This window comes from Typopeltis vanoorti, chromosome 16 (genome assembly GCF_054136105.1).
Source record: "Typopeltis vanoorti isolate ZY-2024b chromosome 16, IOZ_Tvanoo_1.0, whole genome shotgun sequence".
Classification (NCBI taxonomy): domain Eukaryota; kingdom Metazoa; phylum Arthropoda; class Arachnida; order Uropygi; family Thelyphonidae; genus Typopeltis; species Typopeltis vanoorti.
Window position 1 is genome coordinate 90,934,877 of NC_143564.1, and position 15,570 is coordinate 90,950,446.

Genomic DNA, 15,570 nt, shown 5'->3' on the forward strand with positions numbered 1-15,570 from the left:
AACTACCCAAGAAAGTGCTATTAAGGCATCCACTTTTCGTAACCTTGCTTTCCAGCTGACAATATGACCGTTACAGATGCAAAAAGGCCTATGACGGTAAGGCTAGGTGGTGCTGGAAACTGAGAAATTAGCAACTATGACAGTGGAAAAATATGAATTCCTAAAGATTCTTGTAGTTCAAAAAGTCCCATCATCAATAAAGCTATCAAACATACATGGCTTGATAAAGTCAGCACACAAATCAACAGCTGAACTCCTTGACTTCCATGAGGCAGAGTAAGCGAACACTCGACACTCTTTATGTTATTAAAATTATTTTCGTTATAAAATGAGGGCAATTTGGCTCTCAGGAGTGAATCTTGCTGACAAAGTAATTTTTGTACATGAATTTCACATTGCCAACAAAGACAGTAGACTTTCTCCAGATGTTGTTCATAAGATTCTACTTCTTGGACAAAATTGTTATTATTAAATGGTACAAATTCAGACAGAAGCTTTATTTTGAATCTTTGATTAATGTTGCAATCTGAGCAGAGTCCATTAGTTGAAGAGAAATTTTACTTCTCACTAGATGATGCAGTTCCTGAATGTGAAAAGTTGAGGTTGTCATCCTACTGTGCAGGAATAGCTTGTTGTAATCATCATCCAGCTTTACAAAATTACATATGGTTAATTCTTTTTTGCAAATTAATCCTCAGTTTCTAACTGCCATTAATTACATCTGTTGCCTTAGATAATTCCATAACTCCGCAATTTGTAAAATTAATAATATGCTATACAGACATGAAATACATCCCCATTTTTAATCTAATAGTAGTTTAACCCCTCGGCCAACCAGGCCGGTAGGATCACATTAACAATGAACAAATTAATCTGTCTTATCGGTGAAGCTTGAGGCATTTCAAACAAGCTACAATGATTTTATTATCTGGGTTGTCAACAACTTATTAGTCTGGCATTTGAAACCGCATAATTATTGATAAAAATCAAAATCTGAATATCTTCTTGTCTATGCTACAAGCTGTCTCCGAGGGCAACTCAATCCACTCACTTAAAATGAGCATTTCAGTTATAGAAGTAAAAAATTCCGTTCAGAAGATATACTATTTATCATTTATACATATTGCAGCCAATAATTTGACATAAATCTTATGTAATAGAATATTTTAGACTATTTCGTTTATATTTAATTCAAAATAGCAGGCGTGAAAGAATGTTTCAAAACATTTTTTTTCCCTGCAACTATATATAAACAGAAAGTTATAAAAATAGAACACAAACAAGAGAAAAAGGAAACTTTCTGAAGGGAATGTTCCGCTAAAACATACCTTCATTAAAAAAAAAAAAAAAAAAAAAAAACATCACCGCCTCAGACGAGCGGTAATGATCGTTGCAACGTGACTCGATTTTTGGCCTTTGGAAGGCTTTCCTTCACAATAAAGAATTCTGAGCGACCATCATTGTAGAACGCCATCTGCTAGTGTAAAGCATTAAACTTTTATTAAACCCTTTTTATCTCCTAGAAGTAACAACACCACCTTTAGCACTTCTCGCTTTATTAGCTTAAATAATGCGGACGTGACGTCATAAGCCAAATTCCGAGTCCAGTGTTTCTCAAGGGTCCAGTGCTTTACACTACCGAACTTGAATTCCGGAAAAAATAAATAAAATTAAAAAAAAAAAGCCTTTTCGCTGTTTTTGATCTTTGCTATAATACACTCGGGGAAAACAGGGTTGTTAAGTGTTACACCGACTTTCATAACCGTCAAGCATGACCTGGGTTTTAATTGGCCGGCAGTGTTCTCTCAGGTGAAGCTTTACATATTCTACAGAAATATGTAAAGCCCTCTGGTAATTCTTCGGAGATTCGCATGACTGGATCGACAGCAAAAATATGCCTTGGGGACACAACGTTATTTATTTAGTGGCTCGTGTCCCTTAAGCTTTTTGTAGCTAATAATGACTGGCTAAGATATCAATTACTGGTTGCTCCTCGTTCAAAAAAATGTATGAGACACATAGAAACTTAAGTTGTCTACATTATAGTTGCAAGAAATGAATCTGCGTCCAAGCAAGGCCCTGATACATTAGTATTATATACCTTTCTAGGTCATTTGAGTCGCTTGTCTTAAGCTTGGGCCACCCTATTAACGGTATTAAGAAACGTGTGTGTGTGTATACGGTTTTATTGCGTCGTGTGCTCCCATTAGAATTATGTTATATCAATTTCGAAACATCCCGTATTTGATATACGATCCAGAAGCTAACGTGAACAACAAATATAAAAGAATTGTAAACTTTATTTATTTGCTGCTCTGAAGGAATTTTTTTAATATGCATGTAGAGGTGCTCTTTGTTAATTTGTGTTGAAGTTTTGCTTTTATTAGAGCAGCACTTGTTTTAGAAGAGATGTTCATTTGAGAGGTGCTGCTCATTTTAAAATCTAAATGTATCCTCATAATACTTATAAGGATAGTTTAACATTTTTTTTGTTTAATTTATTTATTTTTTTTTTTTTTGATTACTTGGTGTGAGCTCCCATCCCCTTTTCCGAACCCTGTTGTTCAAATAACTTTAACTACGATAACGCGAAGCCTTACGATGCAAAAGGGGAAGGACTAAACTGCAGGGTGCTGGGGTTCCTACGGTATTTAATTCAAATAATGCGAGGCATTCGGAATCTTTCTTTTGTCATACTTTACTGAACCTGTTCGACGCACCAACACTCGGCATTAATCCTCTCTCCTAATTCCATAATACTCTTGTTCCCCGACATCTACTTATAAGGAGTAGAACATCTTTCCTTTTTTCCCCCTAAGGCCAAACAAACCTAAGTTGGCGCAGAGAAAACAACAGTTGCAGTGCACAATACTTACCCATGGCCCTCTCTGCTCTGAAACCCCACCACACTACGAAAATAACGATCAGCTATTCCCCACCCCAAAGAGGAAAAGTAGCTAATGACCTTGGTTGCCTCTTTTTGACACTAAACATTCCCAATCCTTCCTAATATGCATGATTTCTTCTGAAGACAGAAAGCAAACGCATTTCTGGCGTTTAATTTCACTGTAGTCTTGGATTTTTATTTATTTATTTGGTCTTACGCAGTGTTGGTTGATACCAGCAATGTGGAAACTAATAAGCAACATTCTGTACCTCCTCCTTCCCAAAAAGAGAGGTAGGTGCTCAAGATATTATTTAGTATCTTATTTTTTCTTGCACTAAACTTATTTGCAGCTTCTTTCACAATAAATAACATGACAATGTACACAATTGAATTTTCTGAGCATATCTATTTATATATTTGACAAGTATAGACAAGACTGTCCATACGAGTGACACTGTCCCTTATCACAGCAGTTAAAATCGGAACCATTTTTGAATTTGATGTTATGGATGAGTTTATTATTATCAGTAGTTAGAATATTTGTAACAATTTCTTATGTCATCGTACCACTAAAAATGGTCCAGTTTAAACCGATATTAACATGACTCGTTAAATTTTAATAAAACCTGCATACTAGTTTCGTTCAGCCAAAGCGAGATGTTCATGTAACGGATAAATAGTCAGATAAACGAAATTTAGGAGTATATGTATTCTGCGAAATGCATCTAATAAAGGATCAATTTATTTAAAATCTATGGGGATAGACGTAATTATCGTATGCAATCACATAATGCTAGCAGGACTGTATATAGCTAATTTCCCATACTCCTTCCCCGCAATAGATTTAAAGGACAATTTGTATTTCTCAATATGCGTGTGGCAGTTAGTTTGAACGCCTCTTTCTTATGGTGTATTAGGCTTATTGGATTCTTATTCATTGTTTAAGATTTAAAGTTAGTCAAAATATTTTAATGTTATACCTCAATGGGAGACTTCGTAGCTGAGTTGTTTTTCGAAGAAGCCTTTTGGTTGGAAAAACCTGGGTTTGTGTCTTGTTCATGACTTGAGTAATCTTCATCAGGATTTTTAATTAAAGGTAAGTTAGCCGGTCTCAGACAGAGATGACAGTTTTTACCGGGAAGAATGAAACTAAACAATTTACTGCTTAGAGCATCTAGTAAGGTGATGTTCACTTGACAGAGGCTACATAATTATAGAAAAATCGTTCTTCCACATATTGACAAGGATTAGGAAATGCGTGTTACGACAATTACTACAACTCTTACTGAAATCAAAGGTGAAGGTTATTTCGGTATTCTAACTATTATTTTATTCTGAGTACTTGATCGCTATTCTCATTTAATTATCCCTTCCATCTTTCATAATTCCCAGCATTTCCCTGTTTGTTTTCTTTCTTATTTCTTTATTTATTTGTCCATTCCTCAGTTCCTTTTTCATTTAATTTTTCCTTATTATTTTTTTTTTATGAAACAATTTTTGGATAAGCAACAGTGCTTTGAAGATTATCTGCATCTCTTTTTGTATGCTCCAAATGCTTCATTAAAAAAAAAACCATAAAAGTATCCATCCTACGTGTTTTAAAATCAGCCTATTACACACTGCTAATAGTTTATAAGCAATTTTTAATATTCTCTCTCTCTCTCTCCTACCTTCTTTCTTTACTTCCATTTCTATGTTGTTTTTGTTTAGGCGACTGTCAGTTTCTTGAAAGTTATTTCTGCTGTGACGAAGTTAATTTGGACGCTCGTCCAAATATATCAGTTTATATTCGAAGATTACAAAACCCATCGAACTGAATGAAAAAAAAAAAAAAAAAATTCTGAAAGAACCGTCTGGTTTCCATATTTTTCTTTCTATTTTTTTTTCCCTTTTTATTATTCTTCACTGTAAATGTACTGAAATGAGATTATCTGTAAATAATGCATGCAGTCTGCATCACGATTTGGAACTTGTGCCAGAGAATGTCGACTAACTTGCCGCTTTGTTCCGAAAAACGGAATGTGTGTGTGTGTGTGTGTGTGTGTGTGTGTGTGTGTGTGTGTGTGTGTGTGTGTGTGTGTGTGTGTGTGTGTGTGTGTGTGTGTGTGTGTGTGTGTGTGTGTGTGCGAGAGAGAGAGAGAGAGAGAGAGAGAGAGAGAGAGCACCTACGGCAGCTAATTTCTTGATTGGCTGGCTCTCTATAATGACATCACCAAGATGAGAGTGGCTGAGCTCTATCATTTGCTCTCGGCATAATGTCAGGCTTTAATAGGAGCGGAGACCTAGATTGCTGGGGAACTGTTTGTTCTCCCTCTACCGGTGATGTTAAACAAACTGTTGAATAATTCAGTGTGCCTACTCCACCAACACGGCAGATTTAATGTTGCAAGAGTTTGATGTAATTCTGCAGCTTCTGTTTGCCGTCTTCTTTAACTACACTCTTCCATTCGGTATGCAGACAGCGGAGAGCGAGAGAATGCCAAACGTACTGGCTATAGCGGTATACTCCTTTCCCCTCAGTATAGCCGTACGTGGAGAGACCCAGAGGCCGTAAAGCCGATAATGAGGGATAATGCTCCAGCGCTGCGGTGTCGGTGGTGGCGTTCGTATGTAAAACTCCATATGTACATCTCGCCAACTCAGAAGTTGAAACATCTCCGGTCTTAGTCCCTCGTATTCCCTCCGCTCCGTCATAAGACGAAGCGATAAAACAGCAAAATCCTTGCTGGGTGCTTTTTACGTGATGAGCTACTCTCTCTCTCTCTCTCTCTCTCTCTCTCTTTCTCATTTTCAGTTTGAAGTCGAAGTTTCTATTGGTCCTAGTTCCAAGCGTTTTCTCGGAGGCTAAACCAAATACAAATGACTGAAAATTACAAATTCAATTCGCCGATGTAAAACTTCTTACCCTTTTACAATAACCACGGACACAGACTTTTACCGAATGCCACTGGAAAAAGTTTTTTTTTTTCCTTTTTTTTCCCCAATATAATCTCTGTTGTTGTTAACTGTGTACTAAGGAGTTTTAACATCAATCAATTCGGCTTGAAATTTCATTATTTCTTTTATTTCATTATTTCTTTCATTCCTTATTTGGTATTGTTTAAAATGTGAAAACCTTAATTGAAATTTCAGGGCTCTTCCCCCTCCCAGAAACTCTGGTTTTCGCCTTGCAACAATTATGTATTTTAATCTTAACTGCATGTATTCGCCAGTCGTTGAATACGTGGAATTAAAAGATATAATATATTGTCCATAGTTGCTTCAGCCATGATTCTAACCAATATCAATTTCCACTTATTTTTGTAGTAGATGAGGCCGATTAACCTTAACAAACATTTGAAAACAATGGGAATAGCCAAACTCCAATCTTAACTATTTTGATAACTGGTCCAACACTATCAGCGATTTTAATAGGCGTCGGAGGAAGAGAGTATGGAAGACAAAATCGCCATCTCGTGGGCCTTAACAATAACACTATATATTATTGTCTGAAATAGGCTTTATTTGTTTGTAGCATTTTCGTGATGATTTTGACAGTTCATTGTTATTATGGAGTAAATCAGAAGTAAGTCTTTTTGATGCAGTTTGCAAAAGAAAAAGACAAAAAAGGAAGAAGCTAAAAAATCAAAAGTTAATTTCAGTCATGTTTTTCAGCTCGTATGTGTGCGTGAATAACACTTAAATGTTAACACTACACATTCTAAGGATATTCCAAACAAACAATTTTATTTTCCAGATAGAATCATGCCTATCTGGCTCACTTATCTTTATTGCACTTACCCACATAAAAATGCCGATATCCCATTCAGTCGTAATATCTGATGACTGCAGTGCATCACGGCTCACAGCCTAGTAATGGTGTTCATGAATTGGGTAGAGAAGTCCAACTGGTAAGGTGCATTACAATGCATTAAAAGTCAACTAGGGATTATGAAATTTTTAAGCAAAAATTTGGGTGAATACCGAAAATAAAATTTTCTCAGTACTTTTATATCACGTTGTTCTGGATAATAAATGATTAGTGATTATATATTAAACTTGAGATAACTTCAAAAATAGTTTGGATCCACTTATGAGCGAACCTTTATAAATTCTTTAGTTTTGGTTATTTGGTTTTGGTAAGTGGGTAAAAGACGTATTTATTAACCCTTCCTATATAGGAATATAGCCAAATTGTTTAAGAAGGTATACATTCACTCTCTGTGTATACGTTACAGATTCAGTTTTATTCGAATACTTGAAATAAAGTTCGATAGTCAATTAAGTTTTTAAATTTAAATAACTTTTTTTTGTTGTTGTCGTAAATGTAAAGAAGAATCCATCTTAAAAAAAGGGGTAGGGGATTTTTGTCGATCTTCACAGCATCACTTGATTGTTCAGGCTGTAAACAGTAAAAATTTTAACTAAATCTAAATAATGCAGTTATACAGTAAACACAAATGAAAATTTAAACAATGCCCAGTCTTGCTTGTAGTTCAGATCAACAATGAAAATGCACATTTCCTCTTCCGGTTTCTGGTTTATTAACAAGCCAGATAATAATTAAAAAACAAAACAATGGGAAAATATTAAACGAGGTTTTATATATGTAATCTAAAAAGTACACTTATCTGGAAATAGTAACCGAAAATTAGCGTGCATCTAATCGCCCTTGAATATTGCTCTTAAATAAAACTTTGCAATGAGCTAAAACAATTGCACTAATTGCATTCTAACTGCCTCAGTCTGTTGGTTGCTGGAAAACGGCAATTTAGCATGAGCTAATCTGTTTATCTGTGCTGATAGTTAGTGCACTAATAATGATGGTGATAAAGCAACCTCAACTCCATCAGAAAAGTGTAATGGGAGCACTTGCATGAACTATTCTGACTCCGAACATGATATAATAAATGGGTGTGTTGTACTAAAGAAATTACTCGGCTCGTGGTCTATCTATTTATATGGAACTTCATCCGAGATAATTTGCAATTTTTTTTATTGCTTGCACGTTTTTATTTGTAAGGTACTTAGCAATTTAATCGTCTGTGAATATGAACAAAGATTAATTTATATAATCCGCTCTCGCATCGGTATATAGTACAGATGTACGCGGGTCAAATTACTTTATTTTTTTGAATGTTTTTTTTTTTTTTTCCCTCCATGTTTTGCTATTTCTGTCGTAAACGATTCGTTTTTGGCAAATTTCTCTCCATCCTGCTATTTTTTCCTTTCCTTATTTCTCAGCTAATACTTTGTGGTTACTCATTTTGATAACATTATTGTATGCAACATACATAAGTTGAAATATTGAAATTTGTGTAATTTTCCGCTGAAACTACTTGGACTAATGAATTCATATAGATTAACTTTGGAAAACAACTTTCATTATTTTCCAAAGTTAATTGTTTGGTTAACAGAGGTCTAAATCATTTGCTTTCTCTGTTTTCTACAGTTTGAATTGAATGTTTATCATTTGCAACCACACCGCATTACCATTGCATTGGTGTTTTGAACAGTCAATGATTCAAAATAAATAAAGGCATACTTTCATTTGATATTTGGCATGAAAAAAAAATGCGATCTCTCTCTCTCTCTCTCTCTCTCTCTCTCTCTCACACACACACACATAGTTTGGAATTATGGTTGAAGCAACAACCCCCCTTCTTCAACCGTCCCTTATGACTGCTTGGGGCCTCCTAATGAGGGATTAAGTATGTATTTTATGGCTGTAGATCCGTGTGTGTTCAGGGGCAGGTTTGCCTGTTCTTAGGGACGTAAAAACCGAGTTTCCGGGTTGAAAAAAACCCTCTAACTCCGTATGAGACCGGCTAACTCACCTTTAGTCGAAAGAGACCAGATAAAGTTTTCCTCACGTCTCTGACGGGAATCGAACCCAGGTCTTTCCGACCAAAGCGCTTCGCTAAGTCCGTGAGATTGGTGTATTATGCTCGTTAGTTGATGTGTCCCTTGGTTGGTTTGTCCCTTTTGCTGGAAGCCAGAAAACCCTTCCACTTTCGTGTGTACACCAGCTAACTCACCTTTAACTTAGTGAGTGTTCTACACCAGACTGTTCCATGAGAAGCTGAAATGTTGTGAAGAACCTGTGATTATGCCGTGGTTGTGCTGAGAGAAAGCACAGCTTATGAGAGAGAAATTGATATTCAAGCTACTACTATGATATTCAAGCTACTACTATATTGTATTATTTGTTTATCTCAAAAAGCTTCTTTATCTATGTAATGTCTCTATTTTTGAACGCTTATCGATGGTATTTGCTGCTGTGTTCTGATTTACGTAACATATTTTTTTATTTGCTAATTTATTTGGTTGAGTGGACTGCGCTTCCCCCCCTCCCCTCTTCTACAATGGAAGAGGGAGTTGGCTCCCACATCCTATGGGAGACTTGAAGTGGATTGTCAACAAAAGTTATATATTTGGTCTGCAGAGCAGGATTCTCGGATAATCTACTCTATTCATGGTATTAGTTTTAATGTACTGTAGACGACACTCGTTTTGTGAATGGGATTCACATTAAAAAAAAAAAAGAAAGTGAAGCTGTGAAAATTCCAAAATATACAAAATATTTGCATATTTGAATTTAGCCGGCGTCTTGAGATCTCACATCCAAAAAGTGCCTAAAAAAGATTAATAAATGAGGTGGCACCTGTTCATTTTTATACACACAGATGGATATTTATTATTATTAATTTGTTTATATTAGACTGAATGGTGTTTTCATAAGATATTTATTTTTATAATATTTTAAATAAAAACACTTATCTACCATTGAATGGAACATTTTTATGTATAGACCTATACTTACGAACATGTTGGAGCTGAAATGGATTCCTTCTATATTAGCAAGCTTTGGATTTGTTTAATTTGTTATTTTAGTAAGCATATATATATATATGTATGTATGTATGTATATGAAAAAAAAAGCCTCCGTAGCTCAGTCGGTATTGACGAAGCCCTTTGGTCGGAAAGAGACCTGGGTTCGATTCCCGTCCATGACGTGAGGAACCTTTACCTGGTCTCTTTGGACTTAAGGTGAGTTAGCTGATCTCATACGGAGGTAGGGTTTTTTCCATCTGGAAACTCGGTTTTTCGTCCCCATGAACACACACGGATTACAGTCATGAATACGTGCCAGCCATTGCCGGTCCCGAGTCCTGATAAAAAATTGAAGGATTGGGGAAAGCAATGGTGAACTACCCTGTAAAAAATCTCTCCAGGAATGCTTTCTGGGCAAAACCTACAAAGTCACCTATGGTCGGAAACGACTGAACAGGGAAACTCAGATCATATATGAACAAAGCTATATTTTCTTTTATTGCCTTTAACATTGTTCGCTAAAATCTTGTTTTTCTCAATCTATTTTTGGACATTGACACCTCCGAGATGTCAGTAGTTTTGCCTTCATCACCGAGATGACTTACGTCTAATACTTCGATATACTCAGTCCCTGAAAGTCGAAGATCGGTTTTTCAGTGACTACCGCGATGACTACTTAAACAGTCGAATGTGACTTATTTAAGTTAGTTCGCTAAGTCAATATTACTAAGTAAAGATACAGCATTACGATTTCTCAAGTCAAGGCAACTGTTTGTTAGTATTTGCTTTTTTTAATACGAATAAAACACGTCATTCTTAATCCTCTTCGTTCTTGACGGTTCTTCATTAAAAAATCGCTTATGTTGCCTTTTATATTGTTTATTATTATTATTATTATCAAGGGAAGAATTGAGGCATTTAATTTAAAACGACATAATAACATATCTTTTATTGTCTGGTGATAGTTGTGTTGTTTTTCTCGTTGCAGGTTATTCGGGGCCAAGTGTGCCAAATGTAGCCTTAGTTTTAGTAAAAACGATTTCGTCATGAGGGCCAGAAGTAAGATATACCACATCGACTGTTTCCGCTGCATTGCCTGTTCTCGGCAGCTCATACCCGGGGATGAATTTGCTCTTCGGGAAGACGGCCTCTTCTGCAAAGCGGATCACGAGGTTGCAGATAAAACAACTAACACCCCTAACGGCCATACTAACGGAAATGGCGTGGGAAATGGAACTGGACGCAATGGAGCTACGAATGGGAATAGCAATGGCAAGTCGGGGTTACAAATGGCAGGTAAGAATAGCAGTTAGTAAGAAATAAAACAAAAAAAAAAACATTTCGCATTTTCTTCTGACCTACACTATTTAGCATACGCTTTAAACTGGACCAAACTCTGAATTGCATAGAAGCACGAAGTTACAACAAATGTGTCGCTGATGCGAGCATTCTGTATATCACGTATTTGACGTATTTTTCATTATATGGCTAGATTTTGCATTATTGCACTGAGGCGAGCCTACAGGGACACTGTGTAGCCAAAAAACAGGAACGAGTCTGCTATTAATCCAAAAAAAAATATTCTAGTTGGAAGTCGATAGTTCGCTAATATTGTAATGGCTTCGACAGGTAGAGAATATTTCTCATCTGCTGAGCTTTGAACAATTACTAATATCATTAATTGTCGAAGCTTTACAAGCGTTTAGATAATTTACGATAAATTAAAATTTGGGTTGATTTAATTTCAGTTTTCACACCTTTTCAGTTGAAAATTTTGTATCTTCTTTCAATTTAAGACACTACCTGAAGGTGATATAAATCCGTAAACTCAATTTTCAAATATTCTGCCTATCCCACTATCCTCTTAAATCCCTTTGCCCTAATTGATTTCGTTTCGACATTCCACAGTCTGCATCTGCAAGTTACGGATTCAAAGAAGTTACTATTTCAAGTACTGATAGTCTGTATTCCTTTAATATAATCATTGGCGATCTAAATAATCTTTTTTCCATATGGTTGATGAGACGTGAAGTCATTCTGCACAGCAGTGTTTTGAAGGATCTGCAATGGATCAGTTGATGCTGCATACGATCTCCAACATGCAGTAGAACATGTTATTCTCAATGAGATTCTTTCTTATTAGGTCAAAATCACAAGAACCCATGCCTTGCATGGATGCTCCAGAATCTCCGCTTTCCATCGGTGCATCTGGTTCTTGATAGATTCTGTCATATGACTTTTCACTGTCATTTAATATAACTGGATTAGAGGTCAACAACTATCTCCCGCTGCGATGTAGTTTAATCGTTGCTACTACTGACGGGAGATAGTTATATGAAATTGTAGTTATAATTTTATTCTTTAACCTGGTCATGGAGGCCATCGCACTAATATCTGTAATATGAAGTATCATTCTTATTACTTTTCTTAAAAATAAGTTGCATATAATAATGACCAATTATCAGGAGTTGCATCTCCTTCTGGAGTTTGAGTTAGCCCTCTGGTTTTCATCTTCAATAGCTGATCACCTCCACAGTTTCATGGATAATTCTCCTTGAGCAGCTTTTTTCCCATTCTGTGGTTTCCAAGGAATCTTCTACCTCAACTTCCAGAAAAAGGATCCAACTTTTGCAATCTCAAATCACCATTTATGTCTCTCTCTCTCTCTCTCTCTCTCTCTCTCTCTCTCTATTCCCCCCTCCTCCTCTATCAGAAGATCCTTAAAACATTTCATCAGATTGTCATTAGTACTACCTCACGATTTTATCTTCTCATTCTGAGCTAACCTATCACACTTCAACGAGTGGTTAATCTCAGGTGAAATTCTATTGCAATACGCACATTTATGTATAATTTTTATTCACTTGCCACTTGCTAACTTCATACTTTTCCCTAATTCTCTCTTCCAGAACTAAACCAAGCTGTATATTCTTCCTTCTTCTCGGATGGTTTCAACTATTTTTACTGTGTTCCACTCTGTCTTATTGTGATTAAATTCCCTTCATACCAAACGTTTCCTTAACCGCCTTAAGATAATTATAAACTTCACTAGCACTCTACTCTTCATATATTCCTAATATTTCATCACATTAAAGTAGGATCAGTGATTATCTCCCTAATTTCACATGAAAGTAATACGATAAAAGTTAAACCACCGTGCATAATAAAAATTTAGCAACATATTGGTGAAACGTTTGTCACCGACATCAGGAAGGAAATATAACGAGTTCTTTTATAGCTGTGACAATTTCGGGTGCTTTATAACTTGCAGGAGATAATCTACGCTTCATTCCGATTTTTTTTTTCTCTTCTCAAAATTGAAAACTTTGGGAAGAGAAAATGCCATTAAAATCTCCAAAGGCTTGCTTGACGAAGTAGAAAACTCTCTGGAACCAGCACATCCGTTCTCAAGGGAACCTCTTTGAAGGTAACGACACATCAGGAGTAGGATCACCCTGTTCCATTTTATCGTCTTATTTTGAGAACATTTGAATCACTCCCTTAGATTCTTGTTTTCGTAATTTTTTTTTTCTTTCTTATTTTCTTTTATTTTTTTCGAGTGGAGAACGAAATGTTAAGAGGTTAATGTTTCTAAATGATCCAAATGGGTTATTTTCTTTTCCCTCTGGATGTGAAGTCTTTCACTCCGCCCATCCCCTCAAAAAAAAAAAAAAAAAAAAAAAAAAAAAAAAATATATATATATATCCACAATTACAAATTGCAATTTGACTTCGCAAATTAATTTTTACCTTTTATTTTTATTTTGTTCTAGAAATGTCGGTTGTTGACAAAATAATGGAAACAAGTCTGAAAACCCACTGAATGTTTCCAAAAAGACGTGTTTCTTTTTTTTTTTTTTTTTATTCTAATTCCTACGAAACTTTTCCATGTTCATTTACACTCCATTTCCGATATAACAGAAATCTTTCACGTAGTTTTTTACACCGCCATTTCTTTCCTTTTTTTTTTACTCTCTCCAACTCTTATTCGCAACCAATCATGTTTATCATCTTCCAAGCATGTTTTTAACCTACTCGGAGAAAAGTTTCGGCGCGTTGAACAGAACTAAGAAATATTACGTAAGCGCGCTGGGCTTGAAAATAAACAAGTGAGAGATACCGATAGTGTTTCTACGCGAAAATAGAGAGCAAGTAAGAAATAGAATGAAAATAAAAAAAAAAATAAATAAAAAAAAAAGCCAAGATTGAACGAAGAGAAAATAGTAACAGTTTATCAAAGCTGAAAAATTTTTATTCAAGAAAGGATGTTTATTCACTATCTCGAGCGGTTGTTGATCTATCGTTTAAGCGAGATATCCATCTCTGATATGAAGGCTAAGTGCACACTTGCTTGTGTGGTAGAAGCAATAATTTTTCATGTTGCTGATACTGGAGAGTAAACTGTGTTGAGATAAAACGTTCTAGCAAAGATTGCTATCAGCATTCATTATCCAAATACGCTCTTGCACAGAAACTTACTCTCTCTACCCCCCACCCCCCCACCCCACCCCTACCCATCTCATCCACCCACAGTTTGCTATTTTAACACGTAACATCAATCCGATATGGGTTAGCGGGAGAGAAATACATTAAATCAACACGGAATATTGTTCGCGACGATGCTGATCGCCAGCTTCTCTGTGCTTTCATTGATCTAATATGAAATAAAGTGGCTGTGTTTTAAAATATATTTTTCATCCAGAGGATTTGGCAAACTTCCAGCAAATGGTTTCTACTGATATAAGAGCACTGTAAATTGTATTTTGCACTCAGTTCAACAATGTCTGCAAGATTAGGTGGCTTTCCCGTACTCAACAGTTTTCTCTCATCGTATACTAACAACATACACAATTTAACTTCTGAAATAAACCAGAAAAATTGAGTTGCTAGTCCAGATTACATTGTGCATGTTTTTGCTATCTGTATATTAATATATATCTTTTAATGCAGAACAGACCAAATTACTTTAATGTCCTTCTTACTGTTGACAGGTCAACGAATAATGTTTAGGTCTGCGAAAATGCATAGACTAAGAAAATGGTTTGTTTTCCAGACGAAGTAAATAATGAATCAAAGATAAAATATTTGAAAGCGACTGCGTTTAGTAAAAGAAAAAGAAATATTAAAAGAAATAGGATAATTACCCGTTAGCTTTGGTTTACATGGCCGCAATTGCACGTGCCAAAAGATGTTAGGAGTTTGAATTGTATCGTGCAGTCTTCGCTATGACTGGGAAACAGACCGTTGGAATGTGTTGTGGTACGGAGTGACAAACCAGAATCCATCGTCTTCAAGTCAGACGGACGTGTTTGAGTATGGGGGACTGCTAGAAGAATGTTATTTTCCCTACCTGTACTCATTCGGTATTGACGATGTCCTTTGATTGAAAAAACTTCGTTTCAATCCCGCCTAGGAATCTTTATAAAGGCTTTTCAAGTTAATCGGTCTCGTTCGGAAGTGGCAGGATGTCCTCCATCAATAGCGAATTTTTCATCGCTTTCAAACGGCCCTCATAATACACCCAATTTACAGAAAGCATACGATGGTCTTCTAATCTTATTATCTTCTTCAGTCGTAATTTAAAACAATGACAACTGCATCTGCGAAGTGCGATATTTGCATCTTCTGGGTTTGGATTAGATCTCTTTGTTGCAGTGCCAACAAAAATGAACCCCGGATGTTATGTTATACTGTCATTTTGAAAATTCCATATTACCCACTGTGGCTCTTCCATGGAAAAAAAAGCAATTTGACTATTAACACGATAATCTCTAATGCCATATTACTAATCATTCGCCAACAGGTTCGGGATTTTGGAGTGTAGAAGAAAAAAATTAAGTTTGCCGATTTGAAACCCATTGAACAATTGA

At 35.9% G+C, this 15,570-nt stretch overlaps 1 protein-coding gene across 6 annotated transcripts in view; it reads left to right on the plus strand.

Moving 5' to 3' along the window:
• Positions 1–15,570, plus strand: part of tup (LIM1_Isl and LIM2_Isl domain-containing protein tup) — a 194,652-nt gene that overhangs the window by 97,282 nt on the left and 81,800 nt on the right. For all 6 annotated transcript variants that reach the window (XM_090406189.1, XM_090406190.1, XM_090406192.1 and 3 more), the window contains exon 3: positions 10,689–10,996. In XM_090406189.1, the coding sequence (XP_090262315.1) occupies positions 10,689–10,996 (308 nt within the window). The remainder of the gene's footprint in view (positions 1–10,688; positions 10,997–15,570) is intronic.